A 20,873-nucleotide genomic window follows, 5' to 3' on the forward strand; every position below is an offset into this window, starting at 1 on the left:
CGCTGGAGGGGCTCTGGGTGTTTCCCACCCCCGCAAGTGTTACCTCGTGGGTGCTTCTTCCCCTTCCTGCCCCCCTGAGCGGGATCCGTGCCCCGCTGCTGCCCTGCCCCGCCGTCACTCGGCTCCTGGGGCTGCTCCAGCTCGGCAGCAGCGCCGGGACACGCGGGGCAGGCGGGATGGGGGCGAGGGGCTGCCTGGGGCCGCTGCTGCTGCTGCTGCTGCTGCCGCCCCTCCCTGGGGGTGAGCACCGGCCCGGGGGGTCCGGCGTGGTCAGCGCGGGCTGGGGGTCACTGGCCGGGGCTGTGGCAGGCGCTGGTGGGGACAGGACCTGGCTCCAGCCGTCCATCGTCGGGGGACACGAGGCCAAACCCCACTCCCGGCCCTACACGGTGTCCCTGCAGATCGGGGGGGTTCACGCCTTCATCAGAACCCACGATCTGCTTCCAGGGGCGGCACCCGCCAAGGGGAGCGTTTGGGAGTCCAAGGGCTACAAAGCTCTGCCCACCCCGAGCCCGGGGGCGGGGGGGCTCCGGGGAGGATGAGTGTCCCCCTGGCCCCCGTCCCCCGGTCGGGGTCACTCGGGGGGCCCGCTGGTGTGCGGGAAGCGGCCGGCGGTGGCCGGAGCGATGTCCTTCAGCAGCCGGGACGCCACCGACCCTTTCAAGCCGCCGGTGGCCACCTCGACCGTGAAGAACAAAAAATGGATCCAGAAAACGCTGCGGATCCGGCCAGGACAGACCAGACACCCCTTCCTATTTACACAGCTTGTCTTTTAATTGGGAATACTGCCCAGAGTCTGGTAAAATAACATCCTTAGTACATAGATACAGTGACGGTGAGCGGAGCCCGGCAGAGCCCGGCGGGATTGTCGGTGGAGGAGGGGATGGCGGTGGCTCGGAGCCCGGGGGCCGATGCTGGCCCTCCTGCCACCTCTGCGCTCTGCTACAGCACTCGGGGGTGCTGCTCCTGGGATTTTCCTCCTTTTCCTCACTCCCGGCTGCTGGTCCCTCCATGCCGGCCACTGCCAGGGCAGGGGGGCTCCTGTGGGCACCGGGGTGTGCCCGTCCCCACCACCCCAGCGCACATCCCTGGGGACCCCCTGCATATCCCCACGGTCCTGGTGTCTCCCCAGCCCCACAGTGTGTCCCCAGCAACCCAGAGCCCCGCGCTGTGTCCCCACAGCCACCCAGCCGTGTCCCCTGCGTGTCCCCATAGTCCTGTGTCTGTCCCCCGTGGCACTGGGATGGGCTGGGGGCACAAAGGTCACCTCATCCAAAGCAGGGAGCGATGGTGTAGGACTGGGAGGTGTCCGAGGGCTCTGGGACCACCTGGGTTGGGGGTCCCTCTGCAGCCCACCCCGCTCCCAGGGCTCGAGGCACTTCCCACACACCCCAGTCTCGGCACCTGGGCCCGGCTGGCAGCAGGAAGAGGGGTGTCCCCGGGGTTTTGGGGTTCGCGGGCGTAATCCAGTCCTGGGTGGATCCGTGTCCGCATCCACAAGGACACAGCGGGATCCTGGCTGCGAGCCGGGCTCTCCTGCCCTGGGGGTGGGAGGCTGGGGGGCTGTGGGTGAAGATTGGGGACCCCAGACCCTTTCCTGGGGGTTGGGCATCCCGGTGCCAGCTGAGCACCCTGTCCCCTCCCAGAACAGCCCCCCAGCCCGGTGACAGCACCCTGGGATGAGCCCATCGGGACCGGGGCCACCCCCACGAGCCCCGCCCGGCTTCTCCTGCACCATTTCCTCCCGTCACCATCTCGGACCGGCGCAGGTGACCCGGCAGCAATCAGGAGCTTCCAGCAGCACAAACCGCGGTGCCGGTCCCCATCTCCCCCTCCGCAGCCTCTCCCCTGAGTCCCTTCCCCTGGTAATAAACGAGCCGGAGTTGGTGCCAGACAAGCCGGAGCGTGTGGGGTTTTCCTGGTCAGCTCCCCGGAGTGTGGGATCAGGCCCTGGGTGAGCAGGATGGGGGCACAGCGGGACACGGCCCCACCTCAGCTTGTCCCTGGATGTCCATGGGTGGGAGGGGATGGTCCATGAGAACCAAGCCCAGCTCGGGGTGTCACACCCGGAACGTTCCCAGTTCTGCCCAGTCCTTTCCGCTGGGAATTGTGATGCTCCAGCACAGCAAGACCCCAGCCGGGGCCAGCAGCAGGTTGGGGTGACTCCCTGGTCCCCAGCTGTCCCACATCCCCATGTGTGTCCCCAGCACAGTCCCGGCCAGCTCCCGTGGGGCTGGGGATGTCGCAGGACCCTCACTGGGGCATCATCAAGCTTGGATTTTCTCCACCGCCTTGTCGGCCACCGCCGTCACCGCCATGGGGCTGGGGACGTAGTTGAAGGGGGTGACACGGGCGGCCTTGCTGGGGGAGCCGTGCCGGCTGCCGGGGAAGCTCCCGGCGGGCGCCTCATGCCCGAAGGAGATGGGCAGGGCGGCCTTGGCGGCCGCGGGGGCTTCGCCGTCGCCGGTGACGCGGGGGTGCGGGGGTCCCTCGCGGCTCTCCAGCGTGGGAGAGGTGCTGGAGTTGGTCTTGGAGGTGGCGAAATCCTCGGTCTGCACCACGGCGTCGCTTGTCTTCCTGGGCGTGCCGGGGGTACCGGGGCTGCCGGGGGGCTCCTCGTCGCCGGAGCCCGCCAGCGGCAGCGCGGAGGAGGGCAGCGTGCTCTTGAGGATGTGCGGGATGTCCTCGTCCCGGATCCTCCGCCACGTGCCCTTCATCACCACCACCGGCGGCTTTCCCGGCGGCCCCCCGGGAGCCGCCGGTTCGTTCTGCCGCCGCCGCGCCGCCGCCTCGGAGCGCACGGAGGACGGGCTGGCCGCCCGCCGGGCCACGCTGATGTTGGGCGAGGATGAGTAGCGCTTGAAGGGCTCGGCCGAGGGCACGCTGGTCTTCACCGGCAGCCGGGACGGGCTCTCGGAGCTGGTCCGGCGCGGCGGTTTGACCCCGGCCGCGGCTTTGCCGCTCGGCTGGGCTCTGGGGATGAGCGGCCGCTGGCCGGGGGTCGCCGGTTTGGCCGCCTTGAGCTCGTCGCAGCGGGAGGAGCAGAGGAACACGGCCGGGAGCGCGGTCCGGCTGCGCTGGGGGGAGCCCCGGCGGGGCAGCGAGGTGGCCGGCGGCGCCGGGGACAGGTCGGAGCGGTGCCGCAGCAGCAGGCTGGAGGATTCCTTGATGAAGGTGAGCTGGCGCAGGAAGCCGGAGCGGTCCGAGTCGCTCCCGCTGGAGCGGGCGGATGACATCCGCACCAGGTTGAGCCGGCTGCCCCCCGAGCCCCCGGGCCGAGCCTTGGAGCCATCGACCTGCTCCTCCAGCACCGGCATGGCCGCCCGGCCCGGCAGCACCTTCCTGCTGGGCTTCTGCATGAAGGGGATGCGCACGGGCGACTTCTGCGTCTTGGACTGCTTGGGAGCCGGGGATTTGGGGGCCGGGGCTCTGGCCGGGGGTCCCGGCGGGGAGGAGGAGCCGCTCGCCTTGCCCGCGGCCGGGCCGCCCTGTTTGGTGACCTGGGAGGGCGACGGCAGCTTCTTGGGGGCGTGCTGGGAGGGCGTGGAGGTGCGGGAGGAGCCCGAGGAGGGGGGGCCTTTGCCGATGCGGGCGGGAGGGGTCGTGCTCCTCTTGGGCAGCGCCAGCTCCGCGGTTTCGGGGGCTTTGCCCAGCCGGTGCAGGCTCCGCGAACGCTGCTGGCTCAGCGAGAGGTTCTTGGCCGGCGGCGCCTCGGGCTTGCCCGCGGGGGTTTTCTTCGGCGTGGCCCGCGGGCTGGGGGCGTCTTTGGCCAGGCTGGGCATGTAGATGACGGTCCTGCCGCGGAAGACCACGGGCAGGTTGGGCACCGGCTTGGCGGGCGCCGGGCTCCGCTCCGCCCGGGAGCTGGCGCGGCCGGCGGGACGGGCACCGGCCGCGTCCTTCCGCTCCGGCCGGGCCTTGCTGTCCCTCCTCGCCGCCTCCCGGCCCGAAGCGCTGCCGGGCCGCTGCTTCTCCTGCCTGCCCAGGGAGAGCTGCAGCGTGGAGCCCACCGAGAGCCCCGACATGAAGGACAGGATGGAGTCGGACTCGGAGGAAGGCTCCCGGGACAGGGAGGCGGCCGCCTGGTGCAGCCAGGTGACGATGGAGTTGGCTCCCTCCTGGATTGCCTGCCACTCCACGCTGTCCAGGTCGGAGCCCCGGTCGGAACCGGCGTCCTCCTCGGGGTGATGCCTGGTCTCGGCTTTCCGCTCCCTCCCGCCGGCTCCCGGCGCCTTCTGCTTTCTCTCCACCAGCCTGCGGCGAGCCGCGGGCCGCCGGCGCTTGGGCATGGCCGAGCCGATGCATTTCTGCAGCAGATCATCCTCCGAGTTGAGGCTGGGCGAGCTGGGCGAGCCCCCCTGCGCCTGCCCCACTGCAGCTGACCGAGGCCAGGTGGCTTTGCCGCAGGGCTGGCCCCGCTCCTCGCCCTCGGAGAGGTTGGCGTCGCTCAGGGAGCTCATGGAGGAGCTCAGGGAGTAGCACGGCGGCGTCTCGTCGGCGATCAAATTGTTTTGAGGCTTCGTCTTCGCCGGACGGGGACTGGGCTCGGGGTCCTTTTGAGGGACGGAGCCTCCCCAGCGCTCCCTCCGTGGCGCCTGGCCGGGCTGGGCTCTGCTGCCGGGCTCGTCCCTTCCCGCCTCGGGCAGCTCGTCCAAATCCGGATCGTAGAAGCAGTAGACGGCTTCCTCCGTCGGCGTGGTGTGGCACAGCGACTGGAACACCACCCCATCCTCCAGAGCATCATCCTTCCTCCCGGGGGCTCCGCCAGCTCTGCCCACCCCCAGCTCCAGGCCGGCTGCGCCCTTCGGGAGGGTCTGGCCCCTCTTCCCCTCCGCTCGGCCCGGCCCCGCTCTGCCCTTCCCGGCGGAGCTGAGGCGGGCGGGGGCCGAGCTGCCGGAGGCGGCTCTGCGGGCCGGGATGGTGCCGGGCTCCCGGCGCCGCTCGGGCAGGGGCTGCTCGGCCTCCTCGCCCGCCGGGTACCGCAGGGTCTCGTCGCTCAGCGAGGCGGCGCTGGAGAAGTTGACGGGGGTCCCGTCGGCCGAGTCGGTGAAGGAGTCGTCGTCCTTGAAGAGGTCGCGGGCGGTGGCTCGCAGGTGTTTGGGGACGGCGGGGTGGGCGTGGGCCGGCACCAGCATGTACACGGGGACGTGCAGCGGCTTCTTGGTCTGCGGATGCAGCACCTGCCCGGACAGCAGCGAGGTCTTGACCTTGCGGAAGCGGGAGGGCATGGCCGAGCTGATGCACTCCTTGAGGATCTCGATGTCATCATCATCGGGGGGCTCGGGGCGCTCCGCCCTCCTCCGGCCCTCCAGGTACCGCTCCTCCCGCCGCTCCTCCCGCTTCTCGTGGGCCGCGAAGTTCAGGCTGTTCTTCTCCGGGAAGGTGGGAATCAGCTTGAGCTCCACGTCCTTCTGCACGTAGTGCTCGTGGAGGGGCAGCGCGCTCAGGCTGGAGGCGCACGAGAAGTTCTCGTTGGGTTTCTCCACCGTGAAGTAGACCATGGAGTCCAGGTCCTGGGGCAGCTGGAAGCGTTCCTTGAAGTCGGTGATCTCCATGAACTTCTTGACGTTGTTCTCCCACTGGATGTTGAACTGGCTGGTCTCCTTCTCAGGCTGGCAGCCCAGCTCGAAGAGGGGAGTCTTGCTGCGGCTGGGGGGCATGGTCTGCCCGGGGCTGTCGGGCAGCTCGCTGGGGCTGATGGTGCCGCTGATCATTTCACTGCACGGGTCGCTCTGGATGGAGCTGGCGATGGAGGGGCTCTCGAAGCTGCCCAGGGAGCTGACGGAGCTGCAGCGGCTCATCACCAGCGGCGTCTCCTGGATGTAATTCTCCGAGGAGCTCGAGGGCGTCAGGTCCTCCTGGCGCGAGGGTGAGGCCTCCCGCAGGAAAACCTTGTCACGCTTTGGGAAGGGGATGGTGATGGGCTGGGAGATCCCCACCGGTGTGGTGGGACCCGGATCCTTCTCCTTCTCCTGCCTCCCATCCTCCCCTTCTGCCTCCCCTTCCTCCATCTCCAGGATCTCCAGGGAGGAGTCGCTGTCCAGGTCGTTCTCGCTGTGGCTCTGCCCGTCCAGCACGTTGTCTGCCGAGGAGAGGGAGGACAAGGAGCTGCAGCGGGAGAAGCAGATTGGGGTGTCCTCCACCGAGTACTTCTGCACCGACTCCTGCTCCGCCGAGGCCGGTGGCTGGGCCGGCAGCTTCTCTGGGATCTTGCTCAGGGGCTCGGCCGCCTGCAGCAGCGCCGGGGGGAGCCAGGCTTGCTTCCTGCCCAGGAGGGAGGGCTGGTGGCCAGCGGCCGTGCTGCTCTTGGCCAGGGTCTCGAGCATGGGCACGTGCTGGTAGGACGGAGAGAGCTTGATGGTGCGAACATGGGGGTCGGTGGGGGGCTTGGTGCCCACCTCCTTCTTCCACTCCATCTCCTTCTCCGGCACCTTGGGGCTGGGGAAAGTCACCACCTTCTTGGCCCGTTCGGGCAGGTCCCGCTGCTCGGGTTTGTCCTGCTCGGCCGGGTCCCGCGCGGGGGGCTCGGCCCGCTCCGGTTTGCCCAGGATGCTCTTGAGGTCGAGCCGGCTGGGCCGCTTCTGGTAGCGCTGCAGCTCGTCACGATAGTCCAGGAAAGCAGCCCTGGGGCAGGGCTTCATGTGCTCCTTGGTGCAGTAGCCGTCGCTGGTGCTGCCGCTGTTGAGGCTGTCGGTGCTCAGGCTGGTGCAGGCCGTCTTCAGCCGCAGCAGGGTGTGCGCCCGGCTCAGGCTCTCCCGCTTGGCGAAGCCGCCGGCGTCCGACAGCCGGCACGGCGAGCAGGACTGGGCGCGCGCCTCGTGCCCGTCCTCGGGGCCGTACTGCCAGTCCAGGCAGTGGTCCTCGGAGCTGAGGCTGAAGCTGTCGTCCGAGGAGTTGTGCATGGTGGAGATGTCCTCCACCAGCTTGTCGATCTTGGCCACCGTGCTGGAGATCTTGTTGGCCAACTTCTCGGCGGCCAGCGAGACGTCGTCCTCCGGCAGCGGCGGCTTCTTGGGCTCGGCCGCCTTCCCGCTGCTGTCCTTCTCCGGCTCCGGGCAGCGCCGCTGCGCCAGCGCCCGCGGCAGCGCTTGGCCCTGCAGGAAGGAGGAGTTGAGGAACATGGAGAGGACGGAGGCGCTGGCTGTCTCCACGCCGGTGGAGATGTTGGGCACCTCGTCGTCGTCGAAGCAGCCCGAGTCGGAGGCGTAGTCCTTCACCAGGCTCTCCATGTGCCGCATCGGCTTCTTGGCGCTCTGGCCCTTCAGGCTCTGCTTCTCCATGGTGTCGAAGGTCTCAGCCAGGTGTTTGGCGTCCAGCTCGGCCTCCAGCGCCTTCTGCTTGCGCATGTAGAGCGAGGGCATGCAGGAGCCCGGCGACACCACGGCCGCGTCCTTGTACTTGGGGGGCCGGTTGGTGAGGAGGTTGCGCAGCGCGGCCGCGCTGCCCATGGCGATCATCTTGTGCTTGGAGTGGATGAGGTTGCGGAGCATGCTGACCGCCCCCAGGTCCCACAGCAGCTCCTGGTCGCGGGGGCTGCGGGCGGACAGGTTCCAGAGGGTGCCGCAGGCGTTGCTGACGATGGTCAGGCTGTGCGAGCGCAGGTGCTGCAGCAGCGTCTGCAGGCAGTTGTGGTCCCGGAGCACCTGCCTGGGAGACAGAGGGGACCCCCCGGCCGTCAGGATGGTCCTGGACCCCCTCCCTGCCCCATTCCAGGGGTGCAAGGTGACCCCACCCCTGCCCAGACATGACATCCCCCCAGTGTTGTCCCTGGGGTCTGCAGTGCCCCTCATCCTGCAGCACACCCAGCCATGGTATCCCCCAACACCATCCGTGGGGTCCATGGTCCCCCATTCCCATCCCACCCCCAGCCATGGTATCCCCAACACCATCCGTGGAGCCCGGGGTCCCCCATTCCCATCCTACCCCCAGCCACAGCCTCCCCCAGCACCATCCCTGGGGTCCATGGTCCCCCATTCCCATCCCACCCCCAGCCATGGTATCCCCCAACACCATCCCTGGGGTCCATGGTCCCCCATTCCCATCCCACCCCCAGCCATGGTATCCCCCAACACCATCCCTGGGGTCCATGGTCCCCCATTCCCATCCCACCCCCAGCCATGGTATCCCCCAACACCATCCGTGGAGCCCAGGATCCCCCATTCCCATCCTACCCCCAGCCACAGCCTCCCCCAACACCATCCGTGGGGTCCATGGTCCCCCATTCCCATCCCACCCCCTCCCATGGTATCCCCCAACACCATCCCTGGGGTCCGTGGTGCCCGGGGTCCCTCAGGTGTGTCCCCACCCCGCGGTGCCCCTCACCTGTAATCCTCCCGCGTGGCCACAAGGCTGGAGACGTTCCTGAGGATGCCACCGCCGCTCTCGATGATGGCCAGGGAGTTGCTCTGGCACTTGTAGGTGAGGGTGCTGACCAGGAAGCCCAGGGCCCCCTCCACCCCGCAGATGGCCGCCTTGTTCTCCGTGCTGTGCGCCGAGAGGTTCCACAGCGCGCTCAGGACGCTCTTCAGCGTCGATTCCTGTCCCGGGAGGGGACACACAACTCCTGTCAGCCCTGTCCGGCCACCCCCTGCCTGCTGTCACCCACCCCAGGGGGTCACACACCCTGTCCAGCCCCCCCCGGCCACTGTCACCCACCCTGGGGGGGTCACACACCCTGTCCAGACACCCCCTGCCCCCCCCAGGGGGTCACACACCCTGTCCAGCCGCCCCCTGTCCACTGTCACCACCCCAGGGGGTCACGCACCCTGTCCAGACACCCCCTGCCTGCTGTCACCCACCCTGGGGGGGGTCACACACCCTGTCCGGCCACCCCCTGTCCACTGTCACCCCCCAGGGGGTCACACACCCTGTCCAGCCACCCCCTGCCTGCTGTCACCCACCCCAGGGGTCACGCACCCTGTCCATCCCCCCCCGGCCGCTGTCACCCCCCCGGGGGGTCACACACCCTGTCCTGCCACCCCCGGCCGCTGTCACCCACCCTGGGGGGGTCACACACCCTGTCCATCCCCCCCTGTCCACTGTCACCCCCCGGGGAGTCACACACCCTGTCCAGCCACCCCCTGCCTGCTGTCACCCCCCCGGGGGGGTCACACACCCTGTCCAGACACCCCCTGGCTGCTGTCACCCACCCTGGGGGTCACACACCCTGTCCGGCCACCCCCTGTCCACTGTCACCCCCCCCGGGGGGGTCACACACCCTGTCCAGCCCCCCCCGCCCCCTGTCACACCCCAGGGGGTCACACACCCTGTCCTGCCACCCCCTGGCCGCTGTCACCCACCCCAGGGGGGGTCACACACCCTGTCCAGCCCCCCCCTGCCCCCCCCAGGGGGTCACACACCCTGTCCAGCCACCCCCTGCCTGCTGTCACCCACCCCAGGGGTCACACACCCTGTCCAGCCACCCCCTGTCCACTGTCACCCCCCGGGGGGTCACACACCCTGTCCTGCCACCCCCTGCCCCCTGTCACACCCCAGGGGGTCACACACCCTGTCCAGCCACCCCCTGGCCGCTGTCACCCACCCTGGGGGGGTCACACACCCTGTCCAGACACCCCCTGGCCGCTGTCACCCACCCTGGGGGGGTCACACACCCTGTCCGGCCACCCCCTGCCTGCTGTCACCCCCCCGGGGGTCACACACCCTGTCCAGCCACCCCCGGCCGCTGTCACCCACCCTGGGGGGGTCACACACCCTGTCCAGACACCCCCTGTCCACTGTCACACCCCGGGGGGTCACACACCCTGTCCGGCCACCCCCTGTCCACTGTCACCCCCCCCGGGGGTCACACACCCTGTCCGGCCACCCCCTGCCCGCTGTCACCCACCCCAGGGGGGTCACACACCCTGTCCATCCCCCCCCGGCCGCTGTCACCCCCCCGGGGGGTCACACACCCTGTCCAGCCCCCCCTGCCCGCTGTCACCCACCCTGGGGGGGTCACACACCCTGTCCTGCCACCCCCTGTCCACTGTCACCCCCCCGGGGGGGTCACACACCCTGTCCAGCCACCCCCTGCCTGCTGTCACCCCCCCGGGGGGGTCACACACCCTGTCCAGCCACCCCCGGCCGCTGTCACCCCCCGGGGGGTCACACACCCTGTCCATCCCCCCCTGCCCCCTGTCACCCCCCCGGGCTCACCTTGCCGGCGTGCAGGGCACAGCGCATCAGCCCGGTGACGCTGCCCACCTCCCGCAGCACCTTCTTGCTGTTGATGTCAGCGCGCCAGGAGAGGTTCCTCAGGATGCTGGAGACCACCTGGAGGGGCAGGGCAGGGTGAGTGGGCACGGGGACTGTCCCCCTACCTGTCCCCCGCCCCAGGGAGCCCCACCAGCACCCACCTGGTGCAGCTCCTCGCTGTCGGAGCCCAGCTGAGCCACGATGGCCTCCATGCAGCCCCTGCGGGAGCACAGCGTGGCCTGCGGGGAGGACGAGGGTGGTGAGGGTGACGCTGTGACCCCCAGACCCTGCTGAGCCCCCCCGAACCGCCGCCCCCCACCTTGTTGACCACGTCGCCGAAGGTGAGGTTGGTGAGGGCCATCCCCGCGTAGCGCCGCAGCGCCAGGTTCAGGGGGTCGTTGGTCATCTTGTGCATCTCGTAGTCCACCTGCAGCAGCTCGGCCACCGCCTGCAGCCCACCTGTGGGGCGAGGCAGGGGTCGTTTGGGGTTCCCCCGCCTCCAGCACCCCGTCTGGGTGCGGTGCAGAGGGGAGGAGCCCCCTCCCGGCGCTCACCCAGCTCGTTCATGGCCCGCCGGTACTCCTCATCGAAGGACAGCTTCATGATGGCACAGGTGGCCTGGCAGATCTGCGGCTCGATGGGCACTGGAACTGCGGGGGGGGGTGCGGCTGAGTCCCCTCTGTCACACACGGTGCTCCCAGCCCTTCCCAGCCCTTCCCAGCCCCTCACAGCCCATCCCAGCCCCTCACAGCCCTTCCCAGCCCCTCACAGCCCCTTCACAGCCCCTCACAGCCCATCCCAGCCCCTCACAGCCCATCCCAGCCCCTCACAGCCCATCCCAGCCCCTCACAGCCCATCCCAGCCTCTCACAGCCCCTCACAGCCCCTTCACAGCCCCATCCCAGTCCATCCCAGCCCCCTCACAGCCCTTCCCAGCCCCTCACAGCCCCTCACAACCCACCCCAGCCCATCCCAGCCCCTCACAGCCCCTCACAACCCACCCCAGCCCCATCCCAGCCCCTCACAGCCCATCCCAGCCCCTCACAGCCCCTTCACAGCCCATCCCAGTCCATCCCAGCCCCTCACAGCCCACCCCAGCCCCATCCCAGCCCCTCACAGCCCCTCACAGCCCCTCACAACCCATCCCAGCCCCTCACAGCCCCTCACAGCCCACCCCAGCCCCCTCACAGCCCCTCACAACCCATCCCAGCCCCTCACAGCCCCTCACAGCCCCTTCCCAGCCCCTCACAGCCCCTCACAGCCCATCCCAGCCCCTTCCCAGCCCATCCCAGCCCCCTCACAGCCCCTCACAGCCCCTTCCCAGCCCCTCACAGCCCATCCCAGCCCCTCACAGCCCATCCCAGCCCCTTCCCAGCCCATCCCAGCCCCCTCACAGCCCCTCACAACCCATCCCAGCCCCTCGCAGCCCCCTCACAGCCCCTCACAGCCCCCTCACAACCCATCCCAGCCCCCTCACAGCCCCTCACAGCCCCTCACAGCCCTTCCCAGCCCCTTCCCAGCCCATCCCAGCACACGCAGCCCCGGCCCGCCCGTACCGGCTCCCTCGGGGCCCCGTCCCCCATCCCGGCTCTGCATCTGCAGCCAGTCCCAGCAGGTCTCCGAGTAGGAGCGGATCTGCTCCAGCACATGCAGCACCCGCATCTCCTTCTTGGCCTGGCCCTCGTCGGGCTGCGAGAAGACGATGTTGTGCAGGGCGGCGTTGGCTCTCATGCGGGCGTCCTTGGCTCCCGTGGGGCTCTCGGGGGGCCCCGGTTCCCCGTCGGAGTCGTGCAGGATCTGGATGAGCAGGGGCAGGCAGCCCGACTTGCGCATGGCCAGGCAGCTCTCCTGCGAGCTGGACATGGCCAGCAGCGTGCGGGACATGTCCTCCTTGTCCCTGGTGGCCAGCATGGACAGCAGCCAGAACACCACCTCCACCTGCGGGGGACACAGCGGGGTCACTCTGCGCCCCAGCCCGGCCTCAGCGCCCCCCGGCCGGGCTCCGCCCGCCGCCCCTCGCACCTTGGTGTTGCCGCCCTCCTCGGGGTGGGTCGGGGGGTCCAGGCTGCCGTCCCCCTCCATGCCCGGGACCTTCCCGCAGAGCTGCAGAGGAGGGGGGCAGGTGGGGAGGGGGCTGCATTGCAGCACAGCCCCTCCCCACCCCCCTGCCACCCCCTGAGACTGCCGGATTTTAAGGGTCTATTTTAAAGGTCTATTTTAAGGGTGTATTTTCAGGGTGTATTTTAAAGGTCTATTTTAAGGGTGGATTTTCAGGGTGTATTTTAAAGGTCTATTTTAAGGGTGTATTTTAAGAGTGTAGTTTAAGGGTGTATTTTAAAGGTATTTTCAGGGTGTATTTTAAGGCTTTACTTTCAGGGTGTATTTTAAAGATCTATTTTAAGGGTGTATTTTAAGGGTGTACTTTAAGGTTGTATTTTAAAGGTATTTTCAGGGTGTATTTTAAGCTAAAACCAGGGGTGTTTGGGGGCGGGGGGCGCTGCTGCAGCCGCGGGCTCAGGGAAGGGAGAGCGCGGGTGGTGAGAGGGTGGGCAGTGGGGAGGGGGCTGCGGGGTGATGGAGGGGTGGGAATGGGGCGCTGTGAGGATCTGGGGGTGTCTGGGGGTGTCGGGGGGCCGCGGGTGCTGCCACGTGGGGCTGTGGGTGGTGGTGGGACGGGGGTGGTGATGGCAGCCTGTGATGGTGACAGTGCCAGGGCTGGGGGTGACAGTGGGACAATGGCAGTGGCAGGGCTGTGGGTGACAGTGGGACAATGGCAGCCAGTGATGGTGACAATGGCAGGGCTGTGGGTGACAATGGCAGTGGCAGCCTCTGATGGTGACAGTGGCAGGGCTGTGGGTGACAGTGGGACAATGGCAGCCTGTGATGGTGACAGTGGCAGGGCTGGGGGTGACAGTGGGACAGTGGGACAGTGGCAGGGCTGTGGGTGACAGTGGGACAGTGGCAGTGGCAGGGCTGTGGGTGACAGTGGGTCCGTGGCAATGGTGAGGCTGTGGGTGACAGTGGGACAATGGCAGCCAGTGATGGTGACAATGGCAGGGCTGTGGGTGACAGTGGCAGTGGCAGCCTGTGATGGTGACAGTGGCAGGGCTGGGGGTGACAGTGGGACAGTGGGACAGTGGCAGGGCTGTGGGTGACAGTGGGACAGTGGCAGTGGCAGGGCTGTGGGTGACAGTGGGACAGTGGCAGTGGCAGGGCTGTGGGTGACAGTGGGACAGTGGCAGTGGCAGGGCTGTGGGTGACAGTGGGACAATGGCAGCCTGTGATGGTGACAGTGGCAGGGCTGGGGGTGACAGTGGGACAGTGGGACAGTGGCAGGGCTGTGGGTGACAGTGGGACAGTGGCAGTGGCAGGGCTGTGGGTGACAGTGGGACAGTGGCAGTGGCAGGGCTGTGGGTGACAGTGGGACAGTGGCAGTGGCAGGGCTGTGGGTGACAGTGGGACAGTGGGACAGTGGGACAGTGGCAGGGCTGTGGGTGACAGTGGGACAGTGGGACAGTGGGACAGTGGCAGGGCTGTGGGTGACAGTGGGACAGTGGGACAGTGGGACAGTGGCAGGGCTGTGGGTGACAGTGGGGCTTTGGTGATGACAGCCTGTGATGGTGACAGTGGCAGGGCTGTGGGTGACAGTGGGACAGTGGCAGTGGCAGGGCTGTGGGTGACAGTGGGACAGTGGGACAGTGGCAGGGCTGTGGGTGACAGTGGGACAATGGCAGTGGCAGGGCTGTGGGTGGCAGTGGGTCCGTGGCCATGGTGGGGCAGTGGGCGGCCGTGGCGATGGTGATGGCAGACAATGACGATGGTGGTGGAGCCGTGAGTGACAGTGGGACAATGACAATTGGCTGTGGGTGACACTGGCAGCCCATGGCGATGCCGGTGACGATGATGATGGCACGCTGCCCGCCCCGGCGGCTCTGTCGGCGGCAGATGCCGCGGGAGCCCCCGCGCCGCCCGCCCGCCGTGGCCTACTTCTGGTCTCCATGGCAACTGCCCATTTCACGGTGCCCGAGCCTCACAAAGCCCTGGCTGTGCCGGTGGGGACAGCGCGGGGACAATGGCGGGGGGGCCGTGCTGGCCCCCTCCTCCTCCAGCCGGGGGCAGGGACAGCCCGGCCCCGCTACCTGCGGCTCCGGCTGCTGCGCCTTGTCCTGCGCCTCCATCAGCTCCTTGTCGATCTGCTCCAGCCGGGATGCCCGGATCTGGGGGGGCAGAGAGAGGGGCTTGGAGAGGGCTGGGACCCCCCAGAACCGCAAGAAATGGGAGGGAGGGGTGTAAGTGTGCACGGAACGGGGTGTGAGGGTGTGAGGAGCTGCTGCAGGGTACCCAGAGCTGCTCGTGAGGGTGCCAAGGGTTGCTCCCATCAGTCTGGAGCCCCCCAGAAGCGGAGCAGGGGGAGTTTGGGGGGGTGAAGGACCCGACCTGAGCCCGCTGCACCATCTCATCGGCCGTCCCGAAGCGTTCCTCCATCAGCGAGCGGATGTGCTGCGCCTCGAACTGCAGCTGCTGCCGGATCAGATCCATCTGCATGGAGAACTGGGGGGCACAGGGGGCGGCGTGAGCGGGGCAGGATCCCCGTGGCCTGGGTGGGGGGACACAGGGGGTGCCCCCCACTCACCGTCTCCACGTGGGGCAGCTCGTCCAGCCGCGTGGCCAGGCTCTGCAGCTGAGCGTAGTACCAGACCTTCTCCTTCTCCTCCTTCTCGATCTCCCCCAGCAGGAAACACCTGCGGGGAGGGGAGGACCCCCGTCAGCACAACCCCCGGCTCCCCCAGCCCCTTTTGTCCCCCAGCCCATCACCTCTCGCGGTCCAGCTCCTCCAGCATGCGGAAGGTGGCCCTGCCCAGCTCCCCGGGGCCGTCCCGGTGCGAGGCGGGGGCCGGCGGGCTCTCCTCGGCGCCGCGCCCCGTGCTCATCACCTCCGGGGCGAACTTGAGGTTGTAGAGGCTGGTGATGTCCATCTGCAGGGCTGGGGATGGCGACCGCGCTGTCAGGGTGGGCTCGGCGGGGTCCCCTCCTCCCCACCCTGCCCGGGCACCCACCTTTGAGCTGGTCCAGCACCTCCGTCTGCCCCGAGGACACCATGACTCGGGCCTCCTGCTCCAGCTTGCCCTGGAGGTGCTTCAGGACCTCCTAAAACAGCGATGGAGCCGTTGAGGAGGGGGAGACGTAGATGGAACCCCCCCATTCCGGGGTCTGTGCCCCGTCCCCTGCCGGGGCTGTCCCCACCTTCATGTCCGAGGTTTCATTTTCCAGCTTGGAGAGGTGGTTGGAGTTGTCCTCCAGCTCCCGCCGGAGGTGGCTGTTCTCCTTCTTCAGCGCCTCCACCTGCCGCACCAGCTGGTCGTACGAGGCGATGGAGCCGGACATCTTCACCTCCTCCAGCGCCTGCGGGGGGGTTTGGGGGTGGGCAGCACCCTGGGGGCTCCCCAGCACCCTCACAGCCCCCCAGCACCCACCGCCCGCCTGGGACCACGGCACGGAGCTGGGCGCCCCATCACCCGCGCCCCCCGAGCCCTGGAAGAGCTGGTGCCCCCCAAACCCCCCCGGAGGGGCGTCCCCGGCTCAGGGTGGGGGTCCAGCGCCACCACCCCGCCAGGCAGAGCCCCCCCAGCCCCCCCAGCCCCCGCCTGGTTCCCACCCTCCGCAGAGCTCCGCTCTCCGCTCCCTTTGTCTCGCTTTTGTCTTCTCCCGCTCCCAACCTTCTCCCGCTCCGCTCCCTCCGGCTCCGGGGGCAGCCCCGGCCTCTCCACGGCCCCCCCGCCCCGCTCTGCCCCCCCCAAACCCCCTCAGCCCCCCTCAGCCCCCCCAGGCACCCCCAGCCCCCCAAACCTCCTCTTGCCGCAGCGCCCGCCGCCCCTCGCACCTGCCCGGGGGGTGGGGGGGTGTCACACGCCGCTGTCACACGCGGGGAGGGGGGGCCGGGGACCCCTCCTCACCCCCCCAGAGGGTCGGGCCGGCAGCGGGAGCTCCACGGCCCCGCGGTGCCTTCGTCAGCCCCGCGTGTGAGCGGGGGGAGCGATGGGGGGGCTGGGGCTCCCCTCTTCCCCCACATCCCCCCCTCCACAGCGGGCCAGGGAGGGGCAGCGATCGAACCCCACCCCCCCTCCGGCTCTGACACCCCCAAATCTGCCCCACGGCGGCTCCCTGGGACCCTTCTGCTTCCACGAGACTTTTTGGGTGTCCCAGCACCCCCTTTCCAGCACAGAGGACCCACAGAGGACCCAGCAACCCCCCAAGGCCCCATCGATGTCCTTCACACCCCCAGGAGCCATCCCAGGCCCCCCCAAAGCGCTCCTTCACCCCTGCACCCCACAGTGGTGGGAGAACCCCAAATCCTGCCCTATGGGTCCTGCTGTGGGGTCCCCCCCTCCCACCGCCCAGATCTGCCCCTGATTCCCAAGGGAGACAAAAACCCCACGGTGTCGATCCCCCCCCAGCTGCCAAAAACTCCCCCCCGGGAGAGAAATAACCCCGGGAGGATGGGACGGGAGAGGGCGGGGAGGGGAGGAAGGGTGGAGGTGTGGGATGAGGGATTCGGGATGCGGAATTTGGATGCAGGATGAGGGATGCGGGATGAGGGATGCAGGATGAGGGATGCAGGATGAGGGATGCAGGATGAGGGATGCGGGATGAGGGATGCAGGATGAGGGATGCGGGATGAGGGATGCAGGAACACGGAATGCGGGATGAGGAATGCGGGATGATGGAGACAGAGCGAGGGGTGTGGGATGATCGGTGCAGGATACGGAATGCGAGATGCAGAATGCGGGAGGAGGGATGGGGGATATGGACCGCAGGGCGCCACATGAGGGAAGGGGGGTGATGGATGCGGGGTACGGGATGCAGGATAATGGATGTGGGATGCGGGGTGCAGGATAATGGATGCGGGATGCGGGATGAGCACGGCCTGCTGTTGCTATGGCGACAGTGATGGGGGAACACAGGCGGTTCCCGGCCTTTCCTGAGGACTCAGACATGGAGGATGGGGGTGTTCAGCCCTGTAGGGGATAATGGGAGCCAGGGGCTTCCACTCCTCCAGGGGAACACGTTCCCCCCTCCCCAGCACCCCAAACCTGTGGGTACCCACCCAACTGCTCAGTCAGGGCCCCCCTCCCCTGGGGGACCCCCACCCTGGAAGAACTCGGGGTGCTCCGACTGCCCTCCCGGGATATTCGGGGGGTTGATGGAGGGGGGAGCTGAGCTCTGTTCCCCCCCAGTTCCTGGCAGGGCCGGCCGAGCGCAGCGGCCGCAGCGGCGCCGGGATCTGCAGCCTGCGGGGAGGGGCTGGGGCCGCACCTGCATCCACGGAGAGGCGAGACACAGCGGGAAAGGGGGGCCAGGGCTGCGGGAAATGGGGGCCAGGGCTGCGGAAAAGGGGGGCCAGGACTGCGGGAAATGGGGGCCAGGGCTGCGGGAAAGGGCACAGGGCTGCAGCTGCACTCCAGCACCGTGATGGTCGCTGTCCCCACAGGACCCGGTGTCCCCCCACGGGCTGGATCCCTGGGGTGGCCATGGGCTGACCCTGGGGGGATGTGATGGCTCGGAGTCCTGGGTGTGTCTCCTCCGACCCCCAAAATCTGCCTCTCCCTGCTGAGGGCACCCCAGCACTGGCTGAGGCCACTGGTGGGGCCTGGATCCATCCAGCAATTTCCTGGCAGGGCAGATGCTGCAGCAGATGAAGCAGCGGCTGCACTGCCCAGCGCACCCTGCTGTCCTCCACACTGCCCACCCCAGTGCCCACTGCCCACCCCAGTGCCCACAGCACTCACTGCCCACTGCACTGCCCCCGGTCCCCGCTGCCCCCCACCCCACCGTCCTCCGCATTGTTCACCACCGCAGTCCCACCGCACGCGATGCCACCCTGGCCTGGGCAGAGCCTGGGGAGCCCTGGGGGTACCCCCAAGCTCCCTGCAGCCCTCGGCTCATTCCAGCCTGGCAGCAGCTCTGGGGACAAGGCTGGGGACAGGGACCGCAGCCGTCAGCCGAGTGCAGCCACATCGCCAAAGCCACAGCTGAGCCCCCGGCCGGCTGCGGCTCGCCGAGCCCCCGGGACATTAAACAAACACCGTGTTGTCACCAGCCCGGGCTGATCGACTCGACCCCGGGGACCCCCAACCACAGCAAACCCCCCCCAGAGAGCACAGCCCCCCCCATCTCGAGCCTGCACACTTGGGGCACACGCAGGGACACGGGGACCGGGGATCTGTCACCCTCTGCTCACACAGCACCGACCCCCGCAGCCCCCGCACACACACACACCCCAACATCGTGACCCGGGGATGGCTGTGGGGCCCTGCTGGGCGAGCACTGGGGTCCCCAACACCTCCAGCACAGCCCCCCCCACACTGCAGGGCCCCCCTAACCCCCCCACGCCCCAGGGCGAACGTGCTCGGGCCAGCAGCCACCTCCCCATCCCCATCCGGGGACACCCCTGCCCGGGGACACCCCTGCCCGGGGACACCCCTGCCCGGGGACACGGCACCGGGACCCTTGGGGTGCCCCCCGGGCGGGGTTGACGTGCTGGTTTAGAGGCCGAGGTTCCTGAGGGACGGTTTAGGGAGGTGGATTTGGGCTGCGGGTTGGTGGGGAGGCTTTGGGGTGTTGGTTTGGGTGAGGTTTTGGGGCTCCAAGTCGGGGGCTCAGCCGCAATCCCCGGCCCAGCCGCGCTGAGGGAGCAGCGGGAGCGGGGGGGGCTCTGCGGGGAGCCGAGCTCGCATCGGGGCGAGGGGAGCTGCTGCCACCCCAGGGACGATCCCCCCGCTGGATGGAGATGGGATGGGAATGGGGATGAGAATGGGGATGAGATGGGAATGGGGATGAAGGTGAGAATGGGGACGGGCGGTGCTGCTCCATCTTCCCCCCCTCCCGCGGACTCCCCGCCGATCCCCGGCATTGCCCGGCCTTTGTCCCTGCAGGATGCGGGGGATAAACGCTGCCCGACCCTCCCGATTCGCCCTGAAGCCCCTGATCGGTTCGGAACCCTCCTGTCCCCCAATACCCCCCGGTCCCCCCGATCCCGCGGGACGGAGCCGCGCCCGCCGCAGGATGCAGCGCAGCCGGGGCCGGGGGCATCCCCGCCGAGGGGAGGGGGCGCAGATCGGGGCCCCCCCGGTGCATCCAACGTCCCGCAAGCCGACACCGCACCCCGATCCCCCCGGCCCCGCCGTGCAGCTCCCCCCGCTTCCCCCCATCCCCGTCGGCTGCGGCGGCCGGAGCCGCCGGGACCCCCGGGGGCTCGGGGGGTGCGGGGGGCAGGTGCGGCCGTACCTCATCCCCGGCGGTGCGGAGCGGTGCGGGGCGGTGCGGGGCGGTGCGGGGCGGTGCGGGGCGGTGCGGGGCGGTGCGGAGCTGGGCGAGGCTCCGGCGCGGCCCCGAGCAGCCGCATCCCGCCCCCGCCCCCCCGCTCTCGGTCGGGATTTTCCAGCGGCGCCGCCGCCGTTAGAGGGCGGCACCGGGGGCTCCCCGCGCCCCCCCCGGCCTGTGCCGGGTGGGGGGAGACGGGACCCCCGGGGAGGGCTCCGTTCCTCTCCGTCTGCCTCTTCTCCAGCTTCCGCAAAAACGCCGGGATCTGCCCCGTCCCCGTGTCCCGGAACGCACCTGCCGCTCCCGACCGGACCGGTCCCTCCAGACCGAACCGGTCCCTCCAGACCGGACCTGTCCACTCAGACCGAAGCGGCTCCCCCGACCGAATCTGTCCCCCGCGAGCCGCCCGGTGCCGTCCCCATGTCTTTGGGGACCCACCCAAGGTGTGGCTGAGCCCCGGTGTCCCCCCCGCCATGGCCCCTCTGCACCGACCCCTCCTGGGACCGTGGCTGCTGCCATGTGCTCAGGCCACTGTCACCCACCGAGGTCACTGTCACCCACCGAGGTCACTGTCACCCACCGAGGTCACTGTCACCCACAGAGGTCACTGTCACCCACCGTGGTCACTGTCACCCACCGAGGTCACTGTCATCCAGAGGTCACTGTCACCCACCGAGGTCACTGCCACCCACCGAGGTCACTGTCACCCACCGAGGTCACTGTCACCCACTGAGGTCAGTGTCACCCACCTCCCTCCCAGCTGGGGTGTCCTGGCCCTCCAGCCATCACCTCACAGGGCTGAGAGTCCCCACACTGCCACAGCTGGACAGTGACCACAGCAGAAGTGACCACAGCAGGACAGTGACCACAGCAGGACAGTGACTACAGCTGGAGTGACCACAGCAGGACAGTGACCACAGCTGGACAGTGACCACAGCAGGACAGTGACCACAGCAGGACAGTGACCACAGCTGGACAGTGACCACAGCAGGAGTGATCACAGCTGGACAGTGATCACAGCTGGACAGTGACCACAGCAGAAGTGACCACAGCAGGACAGTGATCACAGCTGGACAGTGACCACAGCTGGAGTGATCACAGCTGGACAGTGACCACAGCTGGACAGTGACCACAGCAGGACAGTGACCACAGCTGGACAGTGACTGCAGCTGGACAGTGATTACAGCTGGACAGTGACCACAGCAGGACAGTGACCACAGCTGGACAGTGACCACAGCTGGACAGTGACCACAGCTGGACAGTGATCACAGCAGGAGTGACCACAGCTGGACAGTGATCACAGCTGGACAGTGACCGCAGCAGGACAGTGACCACAGCTGGACAGTGACCGCAGCAGGA

General features: G+C 68.8%; 2 protein-coding genes and 1 long non-coding RNA gene across 4 annotated transcripts; 2 read left to right on the plus strand and 1 right to left on the minus strand.

Moving 5' to 3' along the window:
• Window positions 1-1,914: 1,914 nt before the first annotated feature.
• On the minus strand, window positions 1,915-19,757 carry APC2 (APC regulator of WNT signaling pathway 2). 2 transcript variants are annotated; one of them, XM_058858402.1, is made up of 15 exons: window positions 19,479-19,757; window positions 15,438-15,596; window positions 15,251-15,341; window positions 15,009-15,177; window positions 14,827-14,935; window positions 14,631-14,744; window positions 14,333-14,410; window positions 12,216-12,296; window positions 11,750-12,131; window positions 10,749-10,844; window positions 10,514-10,653; window positions 10,356-10,433; window positions 10,156-10,272; window positions 8,323-8,537; window positions 1,915-7,647 (listed from the first exon to the last, which is right to left on the minus strand). In XM_058858402.1, the coding sequence occupies exons 2-15, from the start codon at window positions 15,576-15,578 to the stop codon at window positions 2,268-2,270; spliced, it is 7,191 nt and encodes a 2,396-aa protein (XP_058714385.1). In that variant the 5' UTR covers window positions 15,579-15,596; window positions 19,479-19,757; the 3' UTR covers window positions 1,915-2,267. The 2 variants fall into 2 exon arrangements, with proteins under 2 accessions (XP_058714385.1, XP_058714383.1); XM_058858400.1 differs by having other exon boundaries at window positions 11,750-12,296.
• Window positions 8,280-10,472, plus strand: LOC131589245 (uncharacterized). The gene is made up of 3 exons (XR_009279700.1): window positions 8,280-8,418; window positions 10,213-10,290; window positions 10,411-10,472. It is a non-coding gene; the product is annotated as an uncharacterized LOC131589245 (long non-coding RNA).
• On the plus strand, window positions 19,128-19,967 carry LOC131589496 (proline-rich protein 2-like). The gene has a single exon (XM_058859062.1). It carries the CDS (start codon window positions 19,128-19,130, stop codon window positions 19,965-19,967), a length of 840 nt encoding a protein of 279 aa, XP_058715045.1.
• Window positions 19,968-20,873: the final 906 nt, after the last annotated feature.

The sequence above is a fragment of the Poecile atricapillus genome, chromosome 28 (genome assembly GCF_030490865.1).
Source record: "Poecile atricapillus isolate bPoeAtr1 chromosome 28, bPoeAtr1.hap1, whole genome shotgun sequence".
Lineage (NCBI taxonomy): Eukaryota > Metazoa > Chordata > Aves > Passeriformes > Paridae > Poecile > Poecile atricapillus.

What these genes read in the sequence shown, in the direction of transcription:
- APC2 (XM_058858400.1), bottom strand. Translation starts at nt 15,578, where the DNA reads ATGTCCGGCTCCATCGCCTCGTACGACCAGCTGGTGCGGCAGGTGGAG. An exon ending in GGTGCTGGACCAGCTCAAAG is followed by an intron (nt 15,178 to 15,250) that starts GTGGGTGCCCGG and finishes CGCCATCCCCAG; the next exon opens with CCCTGCAGATGGACATCACC. An exon ending in CGCAGCAGCCGGAGCCGCAG is followed by an intron (nt 12,297 to 14,332) that starts GTAGCGGGGCCG and finishes CCTCCTCTGCAG; the next exon opens with CTCTGCGGGAAGGTCCCGGG.
- LOC131589496 (XM_058859062.1), top strand. Translation starts at nt 19,128, where the DNA reads ATGCGGGGGATAAACGCTGCCCGACCCTCCCGATTCGCCCTGAAGCCC.